The sequence below is a fragment of the Oryx dammah genome, unplaced genomic scaffold, assembly GCF_014754425.2.
Source record: "Oryx dammah isolate SB20612 unplaced genomic scaffold, SCBI_Odam_1.1 HiC_scaffold_23, whole genome shotgun sequence".
NCBI lineage: Eukaryota > Metazoa > Chordata > Mammalia > Artiodactyla > Bovidae > Oryx > Oryx dammah.
In genome coordinates, this window is record NW_024070207.1 from 52280128 (window position 1) to 52294034 (window position 13907).

The following is a 13907-nucleotide window of genomic DNA, read 5'->3' on the forward strand; positions in this document are numbered from 1 at the left end:
GATAGATATTATTTTTATGCCTATTGCACAGAGAAGTAAACTGAGGTTCAGAAAAGTTAACTAAGTTAACTCATGTTCTCTAACAAAATCCTGTATAATATCCACGGAGCCATAATTACCCCCAACATATGACTTGACCAGATGAGTTGTTTCCACAGTATGTTCATCATCCCTGGGGTACCCCAGAGGTCCCAAACCTGACTGTGAGCCAAGCAGCATGACTCTTTTATTTGGGGTTCTTAATAAGATTTCACCTGGCAAGGGAGGAATCTTGGGTGTGGGAAAGTTTGAAAACCATTGGTTTACAGCACAAGTCATCAGACTTTATTATGCTCAGATAGTAAATATTTCAGGCTTTGGGGGCCCTATCTTTTCCATTATAGCTACTGAACCTGGCCATTGTGGCATAAAAGCTCAGTTTGTATTTACATGAATGAGTAATGTGTTCCAATATGACTTTGAATTTGAATGCCATATAATTTTCATATGTCATGAAATATTATTCTTCTCTGGATTTTTTCTCAACCATTTAAAAATGTAAAACCAGTTTTAACTCACAGGCAGTATAAGAGCAGAAGGCAAGCTAGTTTGGACTGAAGGCCTCAGTTTGCCAACCCCTGGACTAAATAGATGGTCCCTAAAGGACCTCTCAATTCTCTCAGTAAGGAACCAGAGTAACCTTATGAGATGCCCTATTTTCTGAAACCCTAAGAAGACCATCAGCTATAAAAGATACTCCTTCTCTGGTCTTTTTGCCCATGGAAGGGTGCATGATCTAGTTGGGACCCAGACTGTGGACCCACTGGGTGACACTGGGCTAGAGGTCCCACCTAATACATCTTGGAGACTTATCCCCATAGAATACAGTCTGGATATTCAAACTATTTGTCACTGCCCCAGCCCTCAGACTTGGAATTTCCAGGATTCCCAGTGGGTTGGTCATGAAATCTGACATTTAAGTTAAAACCTTGAGAAAATTAAATGCAGCTTCTCCAGAGAAAAGAGCCTTTACCTTGGGGAAAGAGAATGAATGCTTTGAAAAATATCATAGCCTCTTCCTCATCGCCTGCCTCACTATCCACAAATGCTTCAGTGCTGTCGAGACTACAAAGCACTAGGTAGGGAAATAGACAATTCCCTGAGTAGTTCTAGTCCAGTCATATTTCATTTCCCCAACCTACTTTATGAAGAGGAAGTGTCGTTTAAGGAGTCAGTAGGACTAAGATACTATTCTAGAAAAGGATCCACAGTAAGAGGCTGCCTGACAAGAAGGCTCAGATCTACAGGCAACCCTGGACTCTCTGGGATGCCCAGCCCAGCACTGCTGTGTTATTCATTTGGAGAAAAAAATGAAAACACTTACTCTGATTACTATCAGCTCTGAATATTTATGAGGACAATGGTAATTTAAGCTAGTCCCCAGAAAACCCCAAAATATTTGAGAGAGAAGTTATGGTTCTCAGTTTTTGAGTGCCTAAAACCTGACTGAAATAGCCTCCTCCCCTTCCCCACACAATGGAACTAGCAGCACTGGCCCTACCTCCCAAGCCCATTGCATGTCCAGTGTCCCAGTGTGGGCTACAGAGAAGAGCACTCAGGCTGCCAGATGGAAGCTATGAGATAGCACAGGGCAACCCCTAACTGGTAGAACTGAAAATAGTTAAAGCTACAGTAGAAACAGATGTCCGATGGCATGAGACAAAGGCTGTAGCCATACATGGGCGATGTTGTAGGTACCTCCTCTGGGTGACAGGTGACAGAGGTAACACTTTAGGCACTTCCAGCTGGAAGAGCCATGGTCCATCTATGCATCATCCACCAATATGCAGCTATTTCCATCAACACCTGGAAGCCAGAATCTAGCCCATATCAAGTAGTGCACCTGATAGTCTGTCTGCCCAGTTCAGTTCAGTTCAGTCGCTCAGTTGTGTCCGACGCTTTGCGACCCCATGAATCGCAGCACGCCAGGCCTCCCTGTCCATCACCAACTCCCGGAGTTCACTCAAACTCACATCCATTGAGTCGGTGATGCCATCCAGCCATCTCATCCTCTGTCATCCCCTATTCCTCCTGCCCCCAATCTCTCCCAGCGTCAGAGTCTTTTCAAATGAGTCAACTCTTCACATGAGGTGGCCAAAGTACTGGAGTTTCAGCTTTAGCATCATTCCTTCCAAAGAACACCTAGGACCGATCTCCTTTAGAATGGATTGGTTGGATCTCCTTGCAGTCCAAGGGACTCTCAAGAGTCTTCTCCAACACCACAGTTCAAAAGCATCAATTCTTTGGCACTCAGCTTTCTTTATAGTCCAACTCTCACATCCATACATGACTACTGGGAAAATCATAGCCTTGAGTAGATGGACCTTTGTTGGTAAAGTAATGTCTGTCTCTGCTTTTGAATATGCTATCTAGGTTGGTCATAACTTTCCTTCCAAGGAGTGTCTTTTAATTTCATGGCTGCAATCACCATTGCAGTGATTTTGGAGCCCCAAAAAATGAAGTCTGGCACTGTTTCCACTGTTTCCCCATCTATTTCCCATGAAGTAATGGGACCAGATGCCATGATCTTAGTTTTCTGAATGTTGAGCTTTAAGCCAACTTTTTCACTCTCCTCTTTCACTTACATCAAGAGGCTTTTTAGTTTGGGGCCTCATTTTGTAATTCACAAAAAGGCACTGTGCAGCTTGCAGAACCACTCAGGGTTCAGAAGGTTGCTTCTGAGCAAGGATTCTGGGTCAAGTAACAGCTCATGAAGCCCAGTCTTACACGTGAAGGTTAAAGTCAGGCATGTCTTGGAACCACCTCCTGAGAGTGGTAGGCTCAAAGACAGAACCCAAGGTGAGCATAATGTCCAGTGGGGGCCATCCTTGACCTCTTTCTCTGGGTCCACAGGTGGTCACTCTGCAGATATAGGAGTGGGTAATCAAAGACAGACCTTTTTTTTTTTTTTTTAAACTCTCACTTGGAACTACCTAGGTATTTCCTCTTGCAACTGGCCTTCAAATTCTCCAGGGGATCTTAGGCACTCTGGAGGATTTCAGGAAACCCAAAACAGCCACCATGTGTTTAGAACATTCTAGAAGAATAAATCCAAACCTGGAAACTTTCCAAACTCCTTAAGGATCTTTGAACCTCTCCTCACCTGGTCAAGGGCTTCCAATGATGCCTGCTAGCTGATGCCTTTGCCAGTCTTTGGGTTACCATCAGAACTTTTTTGGTATTCTTCAAATGTTTACAGCACCATTGCTCAGGTACTAATAGCAACAATAGTAATAATAACCAAGATGAAAGCAAAAGCCACCTGTATTGACTCCAAGGCAGTTTGTATAAGCTTTATTTTTCAAATCCTTCCAAAAATTCTCCAAAGTAGATATTATTATTGCTCATTTTAACATGTGAGAAAACTTAGATTCCAAGAGTTTTATTAACTAGTTCAAGACTGCAAACCCATTAGAAAATCCAGTATTTGAACTCAGATGTGTCTGACTCTTAAGCCCTTGCACTGAGGCTCATGCTGCCACAACTAAAGGCTTCATTTTCTTGGAAACTTCTGGAATAATGTTTTAAGCTCTCTGTTTTTTCCACTTCAAAATCACCTGAGCATTCCACTCTGTGAAGTGGCAAGGTTTCTGGACAACAGATGTTACAGTTGCAAGTAATATGAGGCCTGTCACACCATAGTGTCCTAGGGTTTCCTGGTGCCAAGAGCCCTCTGAGGCTACCAGGATCTGCTTAAGGCCCAGAAAATTAGGAACAGAGAAGACCCTGAACATGGCTCTTCCTTCCTCCTCCAAGGCCTCCCAAGTCTTCTTTTTATTCATCCCATCTGATCTGTCCCAACCTTCCGTATCTAAGCTTTTCTAGACCAGAACTTGTTTTTGTTGACACAATCTAATGAATTATTTTATTTGTTAATACTCAAGAAATGATGTCATAGGTAAAATGAAAACAGAATTTTCACACAAAAGCAGACCCTGTGAAGCACTAGATCCTGAAAAAAACATCTGAAGTCACAAAGGATCACTGCTTTGTTCTGTTTTCATCTAAAGTAAGTCCCCCTATTCTGAGAGTGTGCTCATAAGTCCAATTTGTTTGTAAGTCTGACAATGTTAGCCTAGGTACCCAACTAAAATGATCAACTGTACAGTACTGTACTACAGTAGGTTTATAAAACTGTCCCACGTGGCTTAGCTGGTAAAGGATCCACCTGCAATGAGGGAGACATGGGTTCGATCCCTGGGTTGGTAAGATCCCCTGGAGAAGGGAAAGGCTACTCACTCCAGTATTCTGCCCTGGAGAATTCCGTGGGCTACAGTCCATGGGGTTGAAAAGAATCAGACATAACTGAGTGACTTTCACTTTCACTTTTCACACAAATAGTACTTAAAAACAAACACACACAAAAAAAAACAAAGAAAACATTTTTTAATCTTACAGAATAGTACCTGGAAAAGTACAATAGTATAGTCAAACAGCTGGCACACAGGGGCAAGTTCACATCTTTGAAAGTTCACAACTTGAAGACTTCTATGTAGGGATTTACTGTAATTGAGAAGTGGGAGAACAATTGTTGTTGTCATTGTTGATGACCACATACATGGGCAGACATTCACCTCACTGTGGTCTGTTCACATTTGGGGCTCTCCAATGTGTGCTGAATCTGTCCCTGGAACTATAACCTCATGAAAAGAGATTACCATTTTTCTGCTGAGACCACCTGAACTGCAATGGGCATGAATGGTGCTGCTATAATAATTAAATCCCAAATCTTTCATAATCCTCCACTTTCCCTAGAGTAATGTTCAGCATTAGCTCGAGATGGAAATGCAAACAAGTACATGTAGATTCAATAATAAAGCTTAATAGATCAGGGAAGGAGTGGGATGAAATGAATGCTTAACACCTCCAGAGATAACTCATAATCATTTGCCTTTCTAGTGATTTCCTTGACTTGTGTTTGCCAGGACTTGAATCTATGCATCAGACTGTCCTTTATTTTATTAACAACCAGCTCCACACCAAGGCTGTTGCACGGGAAGTGTTTAATGTCAATCATTATACAGATTGGCTGACTATTTCTAGAACTGTTCACTGGAGGGCCTTTCATTTCCATGTTAAGATCTTATCAAGTTGATTGGAGAGTCAAATCAGTGCTGAGTTCTGCTCTCCATGCCCTGGTTCTAACTGAAGGAGAGTAGCCTAAAGATCATGAGCCCATTTCTGGATCTTAGAGACCCCTGAGACATTTCCTGAGTCACCACAGCAAACTTTGGTTTGGTTGGCAAAATGAGATGAGAGAAACAAAGTCTCACTAAGACTTTGCTTATGGTGACTTGATAACAGTTATTTCTAACTGTGGCAATTTATTTCCAAACTAACAGATAATACCCTGCATTGTTTTGTGTTTTCATTCCTCATACATTGCTTCATGTTATGCTCACTGCCACCACCCTGCAAGGAGTTTAATTATTAATATTATCCCATTTAACTGACAAGGGGCATAGACGAGGTACAGAGACAGTAAATGACTTACCTATTGTATCAGAGTTTATGATTAACCTGCAGTTGAATCCATTTTGATTCCACATCAGTTTTGTTTTGTGGTGTTGTTGTTGTTGCTGTTGATTTTCTTTCTTATTCTTCCCTTTTTAAGTTACATCCTCTAAGAAAACATTACATACTCTGGCTGGAGATGTTATGGCTGGAGATGGTCTGGGTTCTGTGTTTGCTGTCATGATTTATGAGCTGTGTGACCATGAGCAGGTTCCTTAATCTCTCTAGGCCTCACTGTAGCCCCATTTTCCAGGAAGGGCTAATAATTTCCACCCAAAAATGGGGCTAATTATTATTTTGAGAACTTCCTTCATAAGATCCAAATTACATGGTGATAATCAAATAGTTAGGGCTTCCCTGGTGGCTCAGTGGTAAAGAATCTGCCTACCAATGCAGAAGACATGGGTTCGATCCCTAAGTCGGGAAGATTCTATTGGAGAAGGACATGGCATCCCACTCCAGTATTCTTGCCTGGAGAATCCCATGGACAGAAGAGCCTGGTGGGCTACAGTCCATGGGGTTGCAAAGAGTCAGACACAACTGAGCGACTAAACAACAACAGTCAAATACTTAGCACCTTCCCTGACACAGAAATAGATTCTCTAAAGGGTCAGAATCATTTAAACATTTATCATTTATTTTGCTGAACCCTTACATGTAAACTAACACATAGACATTGCCTACCAGAACACACACACACACACACACACACACACACAGAAAATGAAGCCCATCACAGGTCGTTTTTAAATGTTTGACTTCTATTCCTTATGAGAATGATACAGTCTTCATTTACCACAATGGGTTGTAAAGAATTATTTGTTCAGTCATAAGCCTGCAACTGCAAAGGAAATGCTAACATGCATTTTGTCTACTTCTCTAAAATCTTCCAAACATCCACTGGTCTCTTGAAGGACAGTCATAAATCCTGCAAATTTCACTCATCTGAAACCAACTCTAACAACTATCTTTCCCACGAATCATCCTTTATATCCATCTTCCAGTTTCAGTGAACACATCCTGGTCTTAGGTGATTGAGCACAAAACTGGAGGAACTGGACTTTTGTTGGAGATTTTCTGAAACCCACTGTGACCTGAATCCCTTTCTAACATTTGGACATAACCTCCGAAATAATGTGCTCTCCTAGTTATCAAATTAGAAGTTGCTTTTTGCCTTCCAGCTTCCCTTCTGGAAAATGCACACAAGTGGGAATCAGGAGATGGGAATTTTAGGATGGACTGTAGCACTAATTAGCTGTGTGACCTTGAACAAAACACTTGGCTTCCCTGAACTTTTCTTTGTCTGCAAAATGAGGCTGGTGGGCTACATCATTTCTGGGAAGACACTGTGTGGAAGGCTGAGGTGGATAAGCTGCCACACCTGTGTACATGGGGCCTGGGGACTGGGGGATGCTCAGTGGACAGCCAGTGCTGGGATCAGCCAGAGCTGGGAGTGGGGAGAGGGAAAGAGGATTCTTTTTGAGATGGAGATTATTTCTTGGAAGCTTTTGTGAAGGAGGTGCGATCTGACTGAGCTGTCTAGATAAAAATAGAACTTTCAGAGTTGAAGAAGGGACTTCTAGCCAGGGAGTGGAGCCTGATGCTGAGTCTGAAAGCAAGAAAGAGCCAAGTATGCTCAGAAACTAGTAATCAGTCCAGCAAAGCTGGGGCTGGCTCCACTTGAAGCCTGGGGATGAGGTCGAAACTTGTGTTTAAGAAATAAAAATAGTAACACCAATTGGTCTTTGAAAAGAGTGTAACTGGAATTCTAAGACAGTAAGTCACTCTTCATGCCGTAGCTCAAGTTTGGAGTTAGAAAGCGGGTGGCACTGGAATTAATATCCCTATAGAAACAGAAGGCTCTGCCTGCTCGATAAACAATTTTGAAAGTGCTAGTTCATCACCCAAATTCTGACCACTCATATTTTTCAGGTAACTTGCCTTAGGAGAGAAAGATTTCTTATACATATCGTGGGCTTACATCTCTGGGATCAAATTTTACGGGAAGAGATCGGTCATATATCAAAAGGTTAATGACGAACCATTTCTCACCCAGCTATTTTGTGGCCACCGAACTGCCACAGTGCAGAGGGCACTGGAAGGCAATGGAAGTTCACTGGGCCTTTTGCCTCTGTCATCCATAGAGCCCCAGCAGGCTCCAACAACAGCCTCTCCAGCCAGGGGCTGCCCTCATGCCCCTGTTCTTTCATGGGAGACTCAAAGCATCTTTTCTTGTAGAGATCCACAGCCACGTTCTGCCTCCACAATGATTGATCAGTACATTTATTACACTTTCAGTAGTAAAAATATATAGACTCCAGTCATCTCTGGAGATGCTGAAATGGTCCTTTTTTCCTTTGATTTAGGGGAAGGTAGAGAGGGAGGATGTGTGCGGAGTCAGACATAAATATAAGAGCTCAAATATCTAATTAGCTGAAAGAATCTTGGTTCCCTCTGCACCTTTGACAGAATTGCAGCTGTCAGATTGGAGCATCAATATTTTATCTTCGTCTCAAGATGTATCTGAGGATGATTTAGAAAAGACGCTTTCTAACATCAGTGCCACTGTTTTTTTTTTTTTCTTTTGTAGGATGCTTGAAGACGACTTGAAGCTGAGCAGTGATGAAGATGACCTTGAGCCCATGAAGACCTTGACCACTCAGTGCACTGCCACTGAGCTCTACCAGGTAGGAACAGCATAGGGCTCATTCTGGACCTGCAGGATGGGAGCTGAAGGAACTGGAATGGTTTTGCCATGCACAAGCCTACCTGCTGCTTCATCGCTGGGCTTTGGAGCAAGGGAAACAAGCAAGGGCAGGCAGAATGTTCTGGACCAGGTCAACTCAGCTCACACTTTCAGTGAGGAGATGTTGAGCTCTTAAAATTCACTGCTTTCACCCCTGCCTTTGCTCCCTCCTCACCATATACACCTACTGGTCATCAAAAGCAGTATAGATCGTCTTTCCCTATCCTCGGCTAAGCATGGTCTTGAGTGCAGTGTAACTTTCCTATAGTGACTCCAGCCAAGACTTAGCACCCAGACTCATCCACTCCTTAGAGTATAAATGTGACTACCCACATGAGCCTTTAGGCAAAAAGTTGTTGCTGCCCTGATTTCTTCCATTTTGCATCATTAATATTTATAGGACTTAACACCAAATTAGATGGCCAGAATGTGTGTTTGCAGCATTTCCAATGAGGCCAGACCTGTTGATTGAAAAAGGTCAGGTGTCATATATGAATCATGAGAATGGCAGTGGAGTGTGTAGTATCAGTGATGCCCATGTGTGTCCTTTAGGACAGAAAACTGTCTTGCCTGTGGGGTCCACTTGGGTGTCCCAAGAATCTCAAATAAACACAGAAAGATCACCTTCCAAAAAAAAAAAAAAAAAGCTAAGACCTAATCATGTTCTTTCTATAGTGAAGTCTCCTGAGCTTATAAAACTGAAACCAAGGTGTTTCAAGGCATGCTCAAGCACTAGTATTTACAGGTTAACAAGTACAGAATTCCACATTCACTAAATATTTTGTGAGGAGCCTGCAAAGAAAACCTTAGGAAAAACTCTCCAAGGCTCACCCACTCCATTCTCATCTATAATTGTTGACCCCACGAGAATGCTTACCATTTAGTATAATTTTAAAATTGAGTACATCGTCAATGTTCAGTTCAGTTCAGTTCAGTCGCTCAGTCGTGTCCGACTCTTTGCAACCCCATGAATCGCAGCACGCCAGGCCTTCCTGTCCATCACCAACTCCCGGAGTTCACTCAGACTCACGTCCATCGAGTCAGTGATGCCATCCAGCCATCTCATCCTCTGTCGTCCCCTTCTCCTCCTGCCCCCAATCCCTCCCAGCATCAGAGTCTTTTCCAATGAGTCAACTCTTCGTATGAGGTGGCCAAAGTACTGGAGTTTCAGCTTTAGCATCATTCCTTCCAAAGAAATCCCAGGGCTGATCTCCTTCAGAATGGACTGGTTGGATCTCCTTGCAGTCCAAGGGACTCTCAAGAGTCTTCTCCAACACCACAGTTCAAAAGCATCAATTCTTCGGCGCTCAGCCTTCTTCACAGTCCAACTCTCACATCCATACATGACCACTGGAAAAACCATAGCCTTGACTAGATGGACCTTAGTTGGCAAAGTAATGTCTCTGCTTTTGAATATACTGTCTAGGTTGATCATAACTTTTCTTCCAAGGAGTGTCTTTTAATTTCATGGCTGCAGTCACCATCTGCAGTGATTTTGGAGCCCCCCAAAAATAAAGCCTGACACTGTTTCCACTGTTTCCCCATCTATTTCCCATGAAGTGATGGGACCGGATGCCATGATCTTCATTTTCTGAATGTTAGGTGGCCAAAATTCCCCTCTCCCTTATTTTCTCCACTTTATTCAGCTTGTATTTTGGATAATATCTAAAAATTGCATCTTTATAACTTTGGTGCTTTATAAAGACCAAATACCTTTGTCTCCCAGGAGCTTGTGGTACATTTCCTGAATTCAAGCAATCCCTTTCCTACTTGGGCTCCAGAGCAAATGGAAAATGCACACTTACATTCCCGTGTGTGCCACTCCTGCTTTCAGTGTTTAATGTGCCAGTGACCAGAACATTATAATGGCAAATAACCCCTCCAAAAAAATCCTAGGTCATTGATCTTGACAGATGCAACATGACTTTTTAATGAATACACTTCCAGCGAATCATCAACAGTAAGCCAAAGTAGAGTTTGGAGGTTGACTTCATGTGATTACACAAGTTCAGTCTGCTCTTTTGGCTTCTCGAATTGTTATTTTCTGTATTTATCTGAAGAAGTGGCATTAGGTCAGTTGGCCTGAATCCTTTAGGGGTTTAAGATGTTTCAGGTGACCGTGTCAATGCCTTGACCCTCAGGTAATGCCTGCTGGTGAGTTGCCGGTGCTCCGTGGCACACTGCCCTTGGCCTGGTCATGCCTTCCCCAACAGAGGTTCTCATTTGAAGGGGGAGTCGACCTGGGATACCTAAAGTAAGGCAAAATGACAACCTATTCCCGCTAACTGAGTCTAGCAAGTAGTGGGCATAAAGTTATAAACATTTGCAAATAAACCCTTCTTATAGAGTCTAAGGACTAGTTACAAAGCCCAAAGGCTCAAGGTCAGGAGACAATGCTCCTGCGGTAGAAGGCAGGCACTGTGACACCAAGTTTTGATGAGTTCTGGCTTTCTAGGACCAAATATTCTTTTTTAAAAATGCATGGGTTGACATCATTTTCCTTTTTTTGTCATTGTGATAAAACCCAAATAACATAAAATCCACTATTTTAAAGTATAAAATTCAGTGACATTGAGTCCATTCACAAGCTTGTGGATCCAACACCTGTTCTAAAATATTTTTATCACCCCACAAGGAAGTCATACATTGAGCTGCTACTCCCCAGCTCCCCTACCTCCCAGCTCTTGACAACCACTAGTCTACTTACTGTCTCTGTGGATTTGCCTTTTTCATTTGAATGAAATCATACAATACATGACCTTTTGTGTCTGGCTTCTTTCACTCAGCATTGTGTTTTTTAGGTGCATCCATGTTGTGGCCTGGATCAATACTTTCATTTTTTATGACTAAATACTATTCTTCTGCCTTTTATTCATCCATTCCTCAAGTGATGGACACTGGGCCCCACCTTTTGGCTATCAGAAATAGAGTTGCCGTGAGCCTTGGCGTATATGTTCTTGTTGAACACCTGTTTTCAGTTCTTTTTTTTCTTTTTTTTTTTTTTTAATTATTTTATTTTATTTTTTTTTTAATTTATTTATTAATTTTTAATTTTTACTTTACAATTCTGTATTGGTTTTGGCATAGATTGACATGATTGAATCTCTCGATTCTTTCAGTCTTTCCCCCCTAGAAATGGAATTGTTCGATCATATGGTAATTTATGTTTAACTTACTGAAGAACAAACAAAATCATTTTCTTTTCCAATGAGATAACATGGCACCACATAGGTCATGTGGTGCTATTCCCTCATCTTTTAATTGAGCCCATCACATTTCCAGCAACATTAGAAGTTCTGAGCACTCCCACTGATCTGTGCCAAACATTAAGTTAGGTGGTTGGTCTTACTCAAACCTCATGGCAAATGTTAGTGGTAGATTTGGGCCTCCAGTCCAAGCTGCAGAATTGCAGAATCATTCTATTTTGGACAGGATGGTTGGAGGGAAAGCATCCAAACAAATGCACAAGTGCGATAAATGATGTGTCCGAGGGATCAGACCACTCCATGGGTTTGAGCCAGCATTATGCATAGAAACTTTCTCAGAACCCAGTAACTACATTCAGACACACATAGTTCAATAAAAAAAAAACAAAAACATTTAGCTTTCTGAAGATTTCTTCAGATCATCTCATTCATAATCATTGCACCTGGGCTCACCTAAGGAGACCCAAATTGCCCAGATTTGGTGAGTAAAAAAGAATCTTTTCCCCAAAGCTCCTAAGACCATATGCTATGGTTTGTGATAAAAAGAATCCTGAGAGAATGTGTTGTAAATGCTTGTATGAAAAGGAAACATGGGTTCAAGATGTGTCAGCTTCTAGATGTGTCTTCTTTCAGTCCAAGTCTTTCCTAATCAGAACATTGTGCCCTCTCCCTGCCCCTCTACGGGCACCCTCCATGGCAGTATTGGCTGTGCTGACCGGGTGCTGTGCACCAACACCAACAGAACCATTAGGATGTGTTTAAATGCTAAGTATTACTCCTGCAAACAGGGAAATACAGCAGGAAGCCTTAAGGAGAAGAGCTTCATACATACATACAAATTAAAGATGCCAAATGCTCAGCTATGGAGACCCAGGAATATAAATACATTTTTAAGAAGATATTTTACCTTCTGGTGACTCTTTAAAGTCAGAGATACATGATCATATATGCACATGGTTTCAGTTAAAAAGCCCTGGTGATTGTACCCTGAAACTATTTGTTAAAAGTTTGCATACTCTCTCCACATTCCCCACTGCATTTCACTGTCTTGGTTGGGACAGTTTGGGAGGCAGCTGAGTCCATAGGTGAACATAGGTGGCCTCATGGAGGAGAGTGAGAGAGAGCATAGATGTGTAGTCCGACAGGTTTGAATCCTAGCTCTGTCACTTGTCTGGTGATCTTGGGATAAAGACCTAAGTATCTATAAAATGGAGGTAATCGAGGTAACAATAGCTCCTTCTTCAATGGACCATAGTGAAGATTCAATGAGTAAGTGAATTCAATGAGTAAGTGAATACAGGCCAAATCATGTGAAATTATGGTTAGCACTAAGTACTCACCTCTTTACATCATCATCATCATCTGTTACTACTACTACTAATGATCTAAAGTGTCTCATGTTTGAAAGAATAGATTCATTACTTTCTCTTTTCTTGTGAGCAATGGGAGGTGAGAGTTGCTGAATTAACTATCTGGAAAAGAGCCAGTTTGTGGCAAACTTGAATGAAAAGATCTGTCTTTTCCTAACACATAATAGCTGTATGCACCTTGCCATGAGGAATTGTAAATATAGTCATTGGGAACATAGCTTTTGCAAATTTATAGTTACTAAAGGGAATGGGATTGGGGAGGGATAAATTAGGAGCTTGGGATTAGCAGATACACACTACTAAGTATAAAATAGATAAATAACAAGTACCTACTGTATAGCACAGGAAACTGTATTCATTATCTTGTAATAACCTATAGTGGAAAAGAGTCTGAAAAAGAATAAATAAATAAATAACCAAATCACTTTGCTGTAATTAACACAAATTGTAAAAAAAAAAATAGTTTTAAAAGAGCATGATTTGGGGACTAGAGCAGCCTTGGCTTCAGTCTCACTAATAAACTGGAATAACCAGTCTTGACTAACTCTGAGGACAAGACGAAGATTGTATATAAGAAAATGCTTTGAAAAACACAATTGCTACACAAATTGGTGGTTGTCCTTCTTTATGGCCCTTTTAAACATGAGTTGGAAGCCCCTTCTTTGGGGTCCATTGGTAAATAGATCTTGCCCTTCATTTTGGCCTTAGCATTCCGTGGGGTCTATTAGGAACTGGGTTGAATGTCTTAACTGCACCCAAAGACATCTATTGGGTATGGATGACTCTTCCTCCCCTCTGAGCCTCGACGAGTTTTAACCCAGATATCCCAGGAAGAAAGGCCAGGTTGCCAGTGACACTGCCCAAAGTCCTCCAGGAAAATTATGTCTAAAACAGAGCTTTTCTTCAAAGGACTAACATGGGTGCAGAGTTGAGTCATACCAGTTCTTATTTCTCTTTCTGAGTTCTCACTGTGCCCTAGAGAAAGACTGTAGGGTTTACTGTGAAGCTCTAGTCATCTTGGTTTTCTCTCAG

General features: G+C 41.7%; 1 protein-coding gene across 1 annotated transcript in view; it reads left to right on the forward strand.

Annotated features, from left to right (window-relative positions):
- AFF2 (AF4/FMR2 family member 2) overlaps positions 1–13907 on the forward strand; it is a 375160-nt gene that overhangs the window by 244830 nt on the left and 116423 nt on the right. Inside the window, exon 9 of the mRNA XM_040265289.1 lies at positions 8144–8240. Coding sequence (XP_040121223.1) covers positions 8144–8240 — 97 coding nt within the window. The remainder of the gene's footprint in view (positions 1–8143; positions 8241–13907) is intronic.